Source organism: Embiotoca jacksoni, unplaced genomic scaffold (genome assembly GCF_022577435.1).
Source record: "Embiotoca jacksoni isolate LCO1_2020_lvr unplaced genomic scaffold, fEmbJac1.0.p SCAF_20, whole genome shotgun sequence".
Taxonomy (NCBI): domain Eukaryota; kingdom Metazoa; phylum Chordata; class Actinopteri; family Embiotocidae; genus Embiotoca; species Embiotoca jacksoni.
In genome coordinates, this window is record NW_027185341.1 from 6,000,001 (window position 1) to 6,015,000 (window position 15,000).

General features: G+C 46.6%; 1 protein-coding gene across 3 annotated transcripts in view; it reads left to right on the top strand.

Annotated features, from left to right (window-relative positions):
* Nucleotides 1-15,000, top strand: part of bahcc1b (BAH domain and coiled-coil containing 1b) — a 66,203-nt gene that overhangs the window by 28,464 nt on the left and 22,739 nt on the right. For all 3 annotated transcript variants that reach the window (XM_069155921.1, XM_069155920.1, XM_069155922.1), the window contains exons 3-10: nucleotides 3,260-3,418; nucleotides 8,283-8,393; nucleotides 8,733-10,775; nucleotides 11,272-11,383; nucleotides 11,967-12,160; nucleotides 12,378-12,518; nucleotides 13,853-14,043; nucleotides 14,537-14,903. In XM_069155921.1, the coding sequence (XP_069012022.1) occupies nucleotides 3,260-3,418; nucleotides 8,283-8,393; nucleotides 8,733-10,775; nucleotides 11,272-11,383; nucleotides 11,967-12,160; nucleotides 12,378-12,518; nucleotides 13,853-14,043; nucleotides 14,537-14,903 (3,318 nt within the window). The remainder of the gene's footprint in view (nucleotides 1-3,259; nucleotides 3,419-8,282; nucleotides 8,394-8,732; nucleotides 10,776-11,271; nucleotides 11,384-11,966; nucleotides 12,161-12,377; nucleotides 12,519-13,852; nucleotides 14,044-14,536; nucleotides 14,904-15,000) is intronic.

Genomic DNA, 15,000 nt, shown 5'->3' on the forward strand with positions numbered 1-15,000 from the left:
CAGGCCAGAGGGAGTGGGCAAATATGATTTTCTCTTCAACTCACCAACAGAAAACAGACAGAGAGGGTAGGGAGTCAGGTGACAGGAAAAAAAAAAAAAAAAGGGAATGGGAGAAAAAGAGGAGAAAAGGAAGGAGATGAGTAAATGGAAAAAAGATGGGGAGATGGGGGCAGGGTGGAGAATTGATAGGGGGAGAGATTAAAGAACAGCTGTGGGAAGAAAGTCAACAAGGAATGCAAAGTATTTAACTTACCAATCAGCAGCACCACTGTTTGAAATCAGTGTAACAAGTGAGTTAAAAGTCTTCTTTAATACACATTGACTTTTACGATTGAGCTTCTCTTTGATGTGCTTCATCTGAAAACTATCTTTCCTGCTGTACTGTAGTAGATTAGGTATAGGGAGCAGTGTGTGTGTGTGTGTGTGTGTGTGTGTGTGTGTGTGTGTGTGTGTGTCTCTGTCTAACAGGTGTGTGTGTGTGTGTGTGTGTGTCTGTATATGTTTGTCTGAGAGTCTGCATTGCCAGGGGGGCCTTGTGAAACCAGCCCTGTACGAGCTGTGTTTTATTATGACTGGCTGAAAGGCCGCTGATCTCCAGTTGTACAAAAGAGGATTTGGAGAAGAAAAAAAAAAGAAAGAAAGAAAGAAAGAAAGAAAGAAAAAAAACTCACTAAAAATATCCTGTCTGAGAGAGAGAATGAAAGAGAGAAAATAAATGTCTAGGAGGGTCTTTTTTCTCTTCCTCCAAATTTATTATGACTGCGTGGAGTGAAAATATCAAGAGCAGAAGATGGAGGGATTTCTACTTTTAACTGTCTGCTGTGTGTGTGTGTGTCTTTATCAGTGTGTGTTTCCATGCTTAGGATCCAGCTGTATAAATAGACACACACACACACACACACACACACACACACACACGCACGCACACACTGATTTGTCTCCTAATACACGCCGCTGCTCCATCTCGCTCTTGATTTATCCCATGCTCTCCTTCTTGCGTGTGCGTGTGTGCGCGTGTGCGCGCGTGCGCATGTGCATGTGTGTGCGTGTGCATGTGTGTGTGTGTGTGTGTGTGCAAGAGAGAGATTGGCAGACAGCTGAAGGCACTTGTGGTTGTGGTTGTTAGGGCGTTGGGATGTCGTCGAGGTGAGGGTACTGTACATGTACACGTGTGTGTATGTGTGTGTTCGTGTGTGTGTGTGTGTGTGTGTGTGTGTGTGTGTGTGTGTGTGTGAGACCCAAACGCGGACTGTTGTGGTTGTGGTAATTGCCTCAGATGCAACGCAGCGTTTATGGGTAACGACCCAACCCACCACCTCTTTCTCTCTCTCTCTCTCTCTCCTTCTCTCCATCCAGTGACTAATTACCTGATTCCCTGTGGATTTGTTTCCTCCTTCCCCTACAACTGTTCAGTTTGTTCCACTAAATGAAAGCATGCTGATGAGTGAAGATACATTCAAACTGAGCCAAACTGAACTCAGCCTGCTCGCTCAGTTCGCTGAAACTCTCACAGGGTGAGACTGATATTCCCATCGAAGAGGTGGAACTCTTCAAGCTGCATCCCAGTATGAGGTTTTATGAATGATCAAATCTTTTCAGGGTGTACGCCTAAACCAACTGCAGGTTTTAGTACATATAAAGTCTTGAGTGTGATTTTTGTCAGTATTTTATTTGTTTTTAGTAGCTTTTCTGGGCAGTTTCAGGTTTTTACTGAACACCTGACTGTCTCTTGTTGGGTCTTTGTGCTGCTCCTGCTGATCATGTAGAAAACTTGAATGTAGCATCTTGTTGGGAAGTGTGCTGTTGAGTTTACAGGTCACTAACTTTCAGTCAGTAACATTCAACCAGAAAGCCTGAGTTTGCGTCTGTTCTGCGCAGAGTTGTGGTAAAACAATCACGCCGTCTCATTTTTACAATACAGACGTTTAACAAACCATGTTTTAACAGTTCTATACAAATATAAAATTCATCCAGACTATTATCCGACCATTTAATTCCCTTAACGGTGATTGTATGTTGACGTAAATGCAAGGTTCCCATGCTTTACTGTGATACCGCGCATTTTACACCTCCAGTGTAGATGCAATGTAAAGCCTTCCGTGTTCCCCTTTTCATGCACACTGGCCCACAAAGTGTTTTCCCCCTATCATTGTACAATGAGCATCTGTTAATGAATAAGTATTAAAATTAAAAAAAATTCTGAGCGTCAAAAACCCCAAGAATTTGGATCTATTTGGTCCAATAACATTTGTAATGTCAATAACAGCTATATGATTATTTAATTTAATCCCATACGTGTGTACAGAGAGCCAACAGGAAGTCAGATGGTTCTGCAAACTATTGGTTGTCGTAATACTTTCCGTTGTTTTCAGAGACATTAACAGCTATCCTTGTATAGATCTACTTCCAGATTGAGAAGCAACTAGAGCACAGAGGCCGAAGAATTGAGACTGAAGACAGCCAGGCACCAACACAACTTCAGGCCAGTTAGAGGAATATATCCATGAGTGCGAAGGCTTTTAACATGTCAATACAGTGGATTACAATTCTCAACAGTTATTACAGCGTCAATCATTTTATCTTTTGTTGCAATGAAAATGGAAGGGGGCTATATTTTTCACTCAAAGGCTAATGGCGAATTAAAATCCGCAAAGAGAGCTTAACAATTAAATGTTTAGGCCTTGACATTTTTTTAATGTTAAAGTCATTTTCTCTCTCCTCTAAATCTCCACCGAAACAGAATTTATAAATCAAAGTAGTGAGTAACCACTTCAAGTTGGTAAGCTTTTGTTTTACGTTTTGTCTGTCACTCACGTTACACGTCAGACACACATCAGACTCCAGGTTATGCCCATTCAGATCAGATTAAGAAAAAACACTGTCTCCTTGAAGCTTTGTCACGATTAAGTTTAAGAGGAATAAATCTGAACTGCGTGTCACACGTGAAGCGAAAAAAGCACTCCGACATGGAACATTTCCATCTGCAGTGTGAACATAGTGCGAGAGGATTCATTTCATTGGGGCAGGTCCCAAAAATACTCATTTTTTACAGTTTTACTGAATGTGTTTGCAACAAGTGACACATAAACCTGAGCAAAACTGGAATAGCCGGTGTTGTCAAAAGATTTATTGAAGTATTTTGAAATAGAAACTAGAAATGTAAGAAGCATTAAACGTGTCATTTACACATTTCCTTATTTAACTCCTGAGGAGGTTTGACTGCACATAAACCTCCACACTCTCCCTCTGTGTTCCTCAGGTGCTTCCTTCATGGGCTCCTTCCTGGCCAGCAGTCTGGGGTCCCCGGCCTCGCACCCTCCTCACCCCTCTGGACCTGCTGCCTCCCCCTCCTCCCCCTCCTACAGGGCTGGACCCCATTCAAGCGCTTCCCCTATCTGGTTCCCCCACTCACACGAAGGTAAGAAACACACACACACACACACACACACACGCACACGCAGGCACGCACACGCAGGAAGCAGCCCAGAGCTCTCAGGTCTCTGGTTAATCCAGGGTCTTGGTTTGGGATTAGATTGAGATGGAGCCATTAAGTGGTTTAACCAACGCTGAGTTGAGGCCAAACACGTGCAGCAGTGACGCCTCAGATGATGCTACTTATAGAAACACACACAGACGTACAACTCTCTCAGGCTCTGTTTGTCAGCAAGCATGTGGTTTTGTCGTAGTGGCTGTTTTCTAGTTCAGAGCTGGCACACCATGACAAGAAACGTATGCACGACCGAAACCTTCCTCTTCCTTTTTGCCCCAACACTTTAAAAAAAAGTACCAGATACACGCTCACACCTTGATGCAGTTAAGAAATAACATCATAATTATTGGTAATAATTAAATAATACATGTCAGGCTCCTACATCCCACATTTACTCCCCTTCTGTCACCCAATTATGTCTCAGTCACCGTCTCTTTTAGAGGTAGCCTCCCCCAATACACACACATATGTTCTGAAACTCACCCCCATTTCCACCATCCTCTCCCCCCTCACAGCCCCCTCCCCCTTCTGACCGCAGCCCCACCCTCAGGGCCCCTTCTGGGCAAACCGACCTCCAACGGCCCCCTTCCTGATCAGACACACACGCACACACACAAAAATGTGCGCATCCACATGCATCATGTCCTCTTTCGACTGTTAACCGTTTGTGGTGAGAGAGTGAGCTTGACATAGTTATCTGTGCCTTTCAGGTATATGTGTGCATGCGTTTCTGTGTGTGTGTGTGTGTGTGTGTGTGTGTGTGTGTGTGTGTGTGTGTGTGTGTGTGTGTGTGTGTGTGTGTGTGTGTGTGCATGTGCGTGTGCGTGCGTGAGGATTTTTCTTTTGACAGTGAGATGGGTCTAAAGAGATAACTTCTAAAAAGGCTCCAACAGAAAGACAGTTTCCGCCACAGGCTGCATTTCTCAACTGACTGAAAACGGTCAGAATCAGAGTTTCACGTTTCACCAGTTTTTCACAAACTGTTAGTGAGTAAACAAAAACACCCAGTGATGCCATGTTGCAAGAGTCTGGGACGTTGAGGAATTAGATAAACAGCCACATTCGCAGCAGAGTTTGTTTTCTTTGATGTCGTACAACGTAGTTCTCTTTTAACAAGCTATGTGACTATTGTAATAGTATTTTTTACTGCATTTTACCACATCACAGTGACAGCAGGAAAGAGCAGGTTTACTCAATAACTCAATAACTGCATTCTACTCACTTTCCAGCATCCTGATGTGCATGCTGCCTCATATGAATGACTTTCTGGGACATTTAAAGGCCCTATGTTTTATAAATTCTGATTTTATTGTCTATTTTCATTATAAAGCAGGTGTTAGTGCTATATAAGTACTGTGAAAGTGTCAAAACGCTCAGCTCACAGAGAAATACACACAGCCCACATTCACTTTGTGATGTCACACTCATATCATTTGTCAGCCCTCAACATGGCCCACTGTCCAGCCTTTAATGTGGAGGAAAATACTGAGCGGAGCTAGTAAGCTAAAAAAAAGACCAAATAAATCCTGGGGTTGACCTGGAGGTGCATTACTCAGAGAAGAGTCAGCCAATCACACTGGTGGGTCATGAAATCAATGGAACCTTAAAGATACAGACATAAAACAGCCTGTTCTTGGTAGAGCTCCAGAGAGAACCTTAAAAGAGGAGATGCAAAACTATACTTAGATCATTGTTGGTGCTTAAAACCAGAAAAATATTTTATGGAAAACAAGACTCCAATAAATACACCAAAATATTGTAAAATATAGGACCTTTAAAAGGAACTGTGCTATAGTTGGTGTTATTTGTTACACCTGTGCTGTTCCTGCCATGACGAGTCAAAATGTCCACGTGCCAGTGATGCCAGTTGGACCAAACATTAGAAAAATCACACATTTGTCACATTAATGACCTTCCATTACAAACTCAAATAACTTTCAACCAGAAGAGCAAAAAACAGCATAATATGTCTGGTAAAACCTCTGTTTATTTCCCTCTTCTAAGTTTTAATTGATCACATACTGCTGGTGAGTGCACAAGCACCAAAATTTAATTTGGGAAAATGAGCCAAGCACACTGCCTCTCACTCACAGACAGGAGACTCTTCCAGAGCCCCGAGTTCATGAGTTAAACACTAGACAAACTCATAAGAATTTTACATAGAAATCTCTCCCGATGCAACTTTTAAAGAGTTTGTTCGACTGCCTCATTTGCAGCTCATAGAGCGATTAACGGCAACAGTTAAGCCCTTTAAATGAGCAGTAATGTCGCCTGGAGTGACTGTCTGAACTCAGATTCATAGAGAGTGTCAGAGGCAGGACTGCAACCTGAACACAGGAGAGAGCAGCAGCAGTGGAGAGAGAGCGAGAATGTGTGTGTGTGTGTGTGTGTGTGTGTGTGTGTGTGTGTGTGTGTGTGTGTGTGTGTGTGGAGGGAGAATGTGTGTGTGTGTGTGTGCGGAGGGAGAATGTGTGTGTGTGTGTGTGTGTGTGTGTGTGTGTGTGTGTGTGTGTGTGTGTGTGTGTGTGTGTGTGTGTGTGTGTGTGTGTGTGTGTGCGGAGGGAGAATGTGTGTGTGTGTGGTGTATGCGGAGGGAGAATGTGTGTGCCTATCAGACAGATTTTACGTCTGTGTGGCTCAGCTTTGATGTTTGAACACGCGCACATACACGTGCGTGCGCACGTTCACTCTCATGCACGAGCATGCGCACACACACTACAAATGATTGTTTTTAAGAATTCAAGCCAGGGAGCTCCGGTAGGCGGTCGGCCAGCTGGCCACGGTCCAGAGAGTGGAGCGTAGCCAGCACAGAGAGAAGAAACCTGGCTGAGACACACACACATCCACTCACACACGGTCACAGATGAGACATTCACGAAGAAATGCACATATTACCTCACACACACACACACACACACACACACACACACACACACACACATAAAACTGCCTCCCTTTCTCCCTCCCTCCCTCCCTCACACACACACATGCACGGATACACACACACACACACACACACACACACACACACACACACACACACACACTCTCTCTTATACTCTCCCTCTCCCACACCTGTCCTTGTTTTTTGTGTCTCCTCTCTCATGTGCTCTCACTCATCTCCTTACCTCCCTCTCCCCTGTCCTCTCATCTCCACCATCTCAAAGCTCTCCACTTCCCTTTCACTTCCTCCTTCATCTTCCATTCCCCCTCACACACACACACACACACCATCCCCAACACACACACACACACACACACACACACACACATCCCCCTCTCCTCTCTCTCCATACGCCTCACAGCAGCACCAGATTGGGGGCTTTTCATATTGACAGCCCTGTTCTTTTCTTCTTTTTTTTCTTTCACTGTCTCACCATTCATTCGATCACTAACCTCTATCATTTCCTTCCTTCCTTTCCTCCCTTGTTTTATTTCTCTCTTCATTTTTTGTCACCATGTCCCTCCGCTGTCTTTGTTCCCCTCTTCTTGTTCCTCCCCTCCCTCCCTCCTGAATTTTATTACTCATCATTACCCTGGGGATTGGCCTTAGATGGCTGATAGAGCCTTTTGGCTAATTGTCGCCATTTAGATTCACTGGTTGTTAACCAGTCAGAGTAATCACACACACACATACATGCACACACACAGTGGAGTGCAGACATTAATGCATTTACATTGCAGCATGAACACCCCCACCAACCACCACAACCCCACAACCCCCCCCCCCCCCCCCACACACACACACACACATACTGGAGGCAGTGAGGGGGTGTTGGTGGTTTTGCAGTGTGACTGTGGAATGCGTAGGATGAGTTTTTATGGAGTGCTGTTTACTTTGGCCACCACCGTTAAACTTTTAACGGCTGCCAATTAACGGGCCGGCAAGGACACTCTGTGGGGCATGAAACCAGCTGCTGGAGAACACACACTCGCACACACAAACACACACTCGCACACACAACACACACACACACACACACACACACACACACACACACACACACACACACACACACACACACACACACACACACACACACACACACAATACAAACCTTTTTGCTCCATAATGTGGAGATGTGTGCCTCCTGTGTGGTGTGGTGTGTGTTTGTGTATGAGCTTGTGGTGATTTTTCTGTTTTTTTTAACAACCCCTCCAAACCACCACAACAACCCCGCACATATACACACCCACACCGACGCTCAGCCATCCCTGCACCCATCCACCCCCATTTACACAACCGCCAAGACCTCCTCTATCCCACGGTGCAGTTCAACGTCCTTGAAGACGAGGAACAGAGTGAAACGACCATTTACCTCCCAGTGACCTCCTGGGAGGACTGTGTGTGTGTGTGTGTGTGTGTGTGTGTGTGTGTGTGTGTGTGTGTGTGTGTGTGTGTGTGTGTGTGTGAGAGTTTTAAGGGGGGGAGGGGGGGTTTCGATGCTTCATACTATTTGTCTTGGGTTTGGGAAAAATGTGTTTTGTAGAGGAGCAAATTCCATCCAGCTAAATGCTGCAAACACTTGGCAGTAGCTGTCGGCTGTGGTTTTTGTCACCACTTTGTCCACTGTAAATAATGTCAACTCATCTGGCATGTTTGTGCAAAAGTGCATTTATGGTGAAAGTAGCACTAACCGGCCATATTTTTTTTTCCTGCTTTTTTTTTTTTTTTCCAAAATGGTCCCATTTCATGATAGATTGTAGAGATAAACTGTTTGTTTAGAGGGCTGCTGAATGTCAACGCTGCGAAGAAACATCAATTCTTTCTCGTTCTCCCTCCCACTGACAGGGTACCCCAGCTATTCAGGAAGTCTCGCTTCTCCTTTTCTCCCCATGAGTCCCCTGGATCACCATAGCAACAGTCTCTATGGACAGCACCGCTTCTATGAAACTCAAAAAGGTAGTGTGTGTGTGTGTGTGTGTGTGTGTGTGTGTGTGTGTGTGTGTGTGTGTGTGTGTGTGTGTGTGTGAACGTAACAGAGTGCAAAAATAGCTTTTTATGTGCAGTGGTTCCCTAAACTGCTTAATCAGCATCACCACAGGAATAAGAACAGCTGGTCTCTGTCTAGTGATTCGAAGAATCAACATTTCTCATTTGTTTTTCTTGAAAATATTCATTGTAGAAATACATTTCCATGTCGTTATTTCTATGAAACTTTTACAAGCACTTTGGCAGCTATCATTTAAATCTCCCTTTAGACTGCACACATCCATTATAAGCCTTCTCCTGTCCTTCTAGATCACTTCTACCTGAGAGGCCTTCCTCCCCAGCCCCCTCTGCTCTCCACCAATCACAGCCTGCCTCCACTGTCCAGGACTGCCCCAGGCCACCCACTTGGCTCTTGCAGCCGGGAGGCGGACAATGGGGGAGGGGGCGGGAAGAGCACCAAGGACTTTGGTGAGAAAGGGGTTTCATCTGTGTCAAAGGAGAAGGAGCGATCGAGCAGCAAGGAGCGGCACCAGGAGAGCAAAGACAAACAACAGCTTCATCATCACCATCCTCACCAGGCGAACCCCGCTACCACTCCATCTGGCCACCACCACCAAGCCTACCCACACCCTCACCATGCCCTCCTTCCTCACCTCACACTCCAGGGCAGAGAGGAAGACCACAGACACTCTCTGGAGCGACACAAGGAGTCCAGAGATGGGGACTCGGGCAGTCAGGGAATGAAACATATGAGTGCCTGTAAACTATCTAGTGGCTCGGGGGCGGATGCTGGCTCCGGAGGGAAGGGGGGAGCACTAAGCAGCTGCAGTGGTGGTGGGGTGGGCAGACCTCCATCTGGTGGCAACAGGCGGTGCTCCAAAGATGGACACATAAATGGGGAGATGAGGATCAGTGAATCCTCAAACTCTTCGTCTGAATGTATGAGACGAGGGGCTTCTGCAGCGACAGCAATCCTGGCACCTCCGACCCCGCACTCTGTTTCCTACTCCATGCCTCCACCTCCCCCTCCACCACCTCCTCCTCATGCCTTGCACATGGGCTCCACAGTCGCCAGAGGGTGGCTACACCACGCGCATCACCATCCGCATCCTGAGTTTTACTGCCCCCCCTCCCCTCTTACACTCACACCCTCCAAAGATCCAGCGTCCACTCCTGGAGGTTCTGGCAGGGAGGCAAAGGTCATTGGCCCAACTTATGTGCCCTCAGTTGGGCCCCTGGGGGACCTGGCAGCCCCCGACTGTCGCGGGGCAGGTGGAGGTGGCAGAAAGGTGGATGATAAGAGTGGAGAAGGATCGTATGAAAGCCCCTCTCATCACCTCAGCCGACTTAGTAGTTGCCAGAAGAAGGACAAATCCCAGCCCCACCAGCAGCAGCTGGGATATGGCAAGGCCGACAAACCTCCCGACTGGACCCAGCAGACGCTTCACTTTCACAAACCCAGCTCCAATGTGAGCTCTCAGTCTGAACTGCGGTCCTGCAGCCTGGAAACGTCTTCATCCTTCAGAGATGTCGAGGTTGTGGACGATGTTTACCGGCCCTCACTCCCACTAGATTCCCACGAGGCACACCCTGGCGCTGGACAGGGCACGTCCAAGAATGGTCCCGACACCAGGACTTCCCCCTTCAGGGACAGTTCCCATTCAGGTCCGGATGGGAGGGTGGTATCAGGGGCAGCAGCTCAGAGGGAGGGACAAAAGGTTGCAAGGATACGCCACCAGCAGCACAGCAGCCAAGGAGCAAGTGCAGAAGAGAGGGGAAGGGACGGGGGTCATACAGCACTTTCCTGGGGGCCTCGAGGGGCCCACCAAGAGGACCAGAGACAAGGCATCCATCATGCATCAGTAGGTAAAGGTGAAGTTAGAGGGCTCAGCAACAGAGCTCCAAACAATGACCACAACCAGTCCCATTCTCAGCTCCCCCTGCCTCTATCCCGCTCCTCATCGCACACCACCGACGGTGAGAGCAGTGCCATGAAGAACCTAATGAACTACAGCTCCCAGCAGCCCCTGCTGCTGCCACAGCGAGGCCCCTTCGGAGGTCTGGGCTGCCTCAAGCAGGGCGGCGAGAGATCAGAGAAAGGGGACAGAGGAGGAGCTAAAAGCAACAACTCCCAGCAAGACGCCCCCAAACAGTCGCTGCCTCCTCGCCGAGGTTCCACTAATGAGGGAGAGAGAAGTGACAGAGGGGGCAAAGAGGCAGGGGAAGCAGGAGAGGGGGAGGTACGGCAGCCTCCAGTGGGTATTGCGGTTGCGGTGGCCAGGCCCCCTCATCGTTCACCAGATAGCACCCCTGGACACAGCAGACAGGGCAGGGTGCTGCCCAGCATGAAAGGTCAGACATCATTTATGCACCTTGCACTGAAAATCAATGCTATTTCTGTACTGTAGGCTGCATTGAGGAAAAAAAAAAAAAAATCACAATTAAACACTTAAGAAGAGCTATTGGCATTGTACAGTATATCTTGGTCCTTTTGACATTCACTAGAGATTTTTATTACTGGCCAAACCAAGACAACTTTGTTGGGCCTTTAGCAAGAATCTGTTTGCAAACACCTTCTGTCTAGAATCCTCCTTTTTCATGTTGAAGGAGAAATCCATTGTAAAGAGGGTGATTTCTGCATGGGAAGTGGTTGTCAAAGGCCTTCTGGGAATTGTAGACCATCATCTTTTGTCACAGAAATAGATGAAGTTCACCGAGGGTGCTTAGATATGAAAGAAAGGTACCATTTCTGGCATGCAACAAACATCACAGTATGATATTGTGTGTACAAGTAGTACAAGTACTGGTTGAATGACAGCACGTTTCTCCTGTTGTGTTTGCGGTCCAGGAGTGTCACGCCCCATGTATCCTCTTGGTCGGGAGGCAGAGGAGAGGAAGAGGATAACAGAGGACCAGATCAGTCTTCATCACCTGGATAGAGACAGAGAAATGATCATCAGGTAAAGTCACAAACACCAACACATGTGAACGTACACACACACACACACACACACACACACACACACACACACACACACACAGGAGCATCTATTCATTTTTGGTTTCATCTGATAAGCTGCAGTTCTTTTATTCTCTTGGCTACTCTCTCGCAGTCTGCAGCTCTGCTTGTCTTTTCTCTCATACCCTCATTCCATTTACTCTTCTCACCCTTTGATGTGGTATTTCTGTACCCTCTCACTTTCTCGCTTCCCCTCTCCCTCTTTCTGCCGAAGATGAGATGTGGTGCATTAATGTTACACGGACTAATATGGATATCTGTGAAGTATCAGGCTCTTATTATGTAGTCATATTAAGGGAAGAAAACATATAATGAGAACTCATAGACCGGGCACAAGATGATGGCTGTTCCTGTTGCCGTCACATTTCCTTTTCTTGATGATTATAATGGTAGTGGTGGTAATGAAGATGACAAGGATGAAGATAATGATCATAATGATGGTGATGATGATGATGATGATGACAACAACAAGAGGGATAATCAAAGATAATGACAAAGTTCATCCCCGCCTAATGTCATGATAGGGAAAACAAGGATTGCGTGGAGTTCGCCAGGATCCACCCTTCTAGTAGTTGCCACGGTGACCTGACCTCTCACCTCTTGGTGCCTGGAGGAACGAGCCAGTTAGGGGCGGACTCTGCTGCACATGCTCACCCAGCTCATCACCACTGGATGCAGAGGACAGGAAGTCCCTCCCTCTGGATGGGGCATTCATACAGTGAGTAGAGTGCACCTGATGATTCTAACTGTCCAGTGAGCATTTAATATGCAATTAATGTGTTTTATTATTGATTTCTTGTTGATTAAAGCTTTTTTCTTGTTTTTTAATTGATTTCTAATCTATTTATTTATAATGAGTACTAAACTCACCACTGTCTATAAGTATTTCAGTGTTGCTCTCATTTGATTATGTTTTTTGTGCACCTTTATTCCAGGTCTGAGTCATGTGGGAATGAGCCCTGGCTTCCCACCGGGTCTCCCCAGCCCTCTGCAGCCCGTCTTGGGGTCGCTTACCCAAGACCCTAACTCCCCTCTTGTGGTTCTCCCTACAGAACCCGGGCCTCATCATCACCTCGGTACGTGAAGCATCCTTTCACAACAACCGCAGCGCACGCACAATCAGCAGAGTCCATAGTCATCGCTGTCTCCCCATACGTACTGTCTCTCTCTCCCCCCCCGCTCCCCCGCCTCCCTCCTTCTCTCCATTTGTTCCATCAAAGCTGCTACCATTTCTCTCCCAGAGTTTTAGTATCATTGGCTAATCATAATATAATGCTCAACTAAGTCCCTCTGTCAGTGGGACCATGTTTTATAGCTTCGTTAATGGGAGCAGCTATTCCATCGCCCCCCTCTGCATGTGCCTAGCGTTATGCAAAGCATTTTAACTGGCGTTTCATCTCTCTTGCGGTGGAGTACTGATGTGTTTGGACTGGACTCTGTGTGTCTGTGTGTGTGTGTGTGTGTGTGTGTGTGTGTGTGTGTGTGTGTGTGTGTGTGTGTGTGTGTGTGTGTGTGTGTGTGTGTGTGTAGTTTTCCAAAACTGTGTTCATGTTTTAAACAATATATGTTCAGGGTAGTATTGTACATCTCAGCCATTGCTAGAGAGTGAAAAGAATGTGTTTGTATTTTGTGTGTGTTTGTATTTTGTGTGTGTTTGTGTGTTTGTGTTTGTGTGTATGTGTGTGTGTGTGTGTGTGTGTGTGTGTGTGTGTGTGTGTGTGTGGTGTGTGTGTCAACGCTGCTTTGCAAACAGGCTGTGAAATTTAATTATCTCCCGCCTCCCTTGCCTCGCTCCGTGAGAGTTCCTGCAGAGAGGGGAAGTGCATCCACTGAACCCTTCCCCTGGGAAACATTAGCCCACTCAGGCTAATCTCACAGAACAAAGGTTCCCAGCGACAAGGCAGCCAAGGAGCGGGGTGTGTGTGTGTGTGTGTGTCTGTGTGTGTCTGTGTCTGTGTGTGTGTGTGTGTGTGTGTGTGTGTGTGTGTGTGTGTGTGTGTGTGTGTGTGTGTGTGTGTGTGTGTGTGTGTGTGTGTGTGAATGAATTCATATGTGCTAAGGGTGGGGTCCAAACCAAAATGTGTTTCCCTTCACAAAACTAGAATGAGAAAACATTAAAACAAGTGATTGTATGGTATAAAACAGCCAGATATCCAATCAGGATTCACTGATTCGGTCAAAAGAGTCCAGTGACGAATTATGTATTTATGATTTTCCTGGGATGTTGTAGCTATCAAAATATTTCTGCACTGACCTTAATTTACTTATTCTTTCAAATGGTTCACTGGTGTTGGTTTGTCAACACCAATACTTCCTTTTACCCCATTTTTTTCTACGTATAAAATCAAACTAAAACTTCAACAATCTCTCATTCACCTTCTGTATTTCTGTCTCTGATTCCTCCTCTAAGATGTTCTTGAGCAGTCAGGTCTGTGGCCCCCTGTGTACGGAGGCAGAGGCCCCCCTCCTCACCTGCAGCATCACCCAGTCTACTCCCGCTCCTCGTTCCTACGGCAGCAGGAGCTGTACGCCCTGCAGCATCAGCACCAGCAGCAGCAGCAGCGAGCCATGGAGCACATGCAGCGCCAGTCATTAGGACAAGTAAGACTGTCACTAGTGTCTTGGAAAGAGCTATAACTCTAAGAATTGTGAAATGTTTTGACATATTATTGTGCAAGTTTGGGCCGATGAGAATTAGGAAGTGTGGAAATATTGTGAACTTCTGCAAAGCGCTCATGTTCCTACTGGGAGTTGTCAGGCGTAGAACACAGCGCCACTAATCATTTGTTTAAAGATCTATCAGCATGAAAAGAAAAACGTGCAAAGTTCCACTCAGCAATATTTATTTCAGCCCGTCACTTCCTCTTTTTGTCACTGATAAAAAAGTGTTGGTGTGGTGCTTTTGCACTCTCATATTGACAGATCATTTGGCAATCAAACAGTGTGGACAATGGCTTTTCTGTCAGGTTTTTTAGGTATTTGTTTTGATTGATCTGTCCATCAAGATTTAAAAAAAAAAATCATTAATATTATGTATTCATTAAAAAAAAAAAATTGAATTCTGATCTTTTTCTCTTTATTTCCTCTGTTAAAGAGAAAACATGAGGAGCATGCTATCACCATAGAAGAATCTTCAGCCTCCAGAACCTCTTCTTCCTCTTCTTCATCCACCGCCTCCTCCCACGCAGCCAAACCTTTCTCTCACACCCCTCCTCCGCCTAAGACATCCACGCCGTCGCCAGGAATGTGTCCCAGCAGCCGCCAGTCGCCCTGCTACCACTCCCCTTCCACGCGTCCGCTCCCGCCAAATCCTCTGACCCCTGCGCCGAGCCCGGCTGCAGCCGCTCCGCGCTCCCCGGCGCTCAGCCCCGCTCCGTCACACCTCTCCAAGGGGCTGGAAAGGGGCAGCGACAGAGGAGAAGGACAGCCACCTCAGGACTATCCACAATCCCTCGAGCCAGGTGTGTGTGGAGAAGCCTGTTGGTTGGTTAATAAATGCAGCGTCTGAATTGAAAGAACGGCACCAGCAGGTTGAAGCGTCAGATGACAAAAATATAA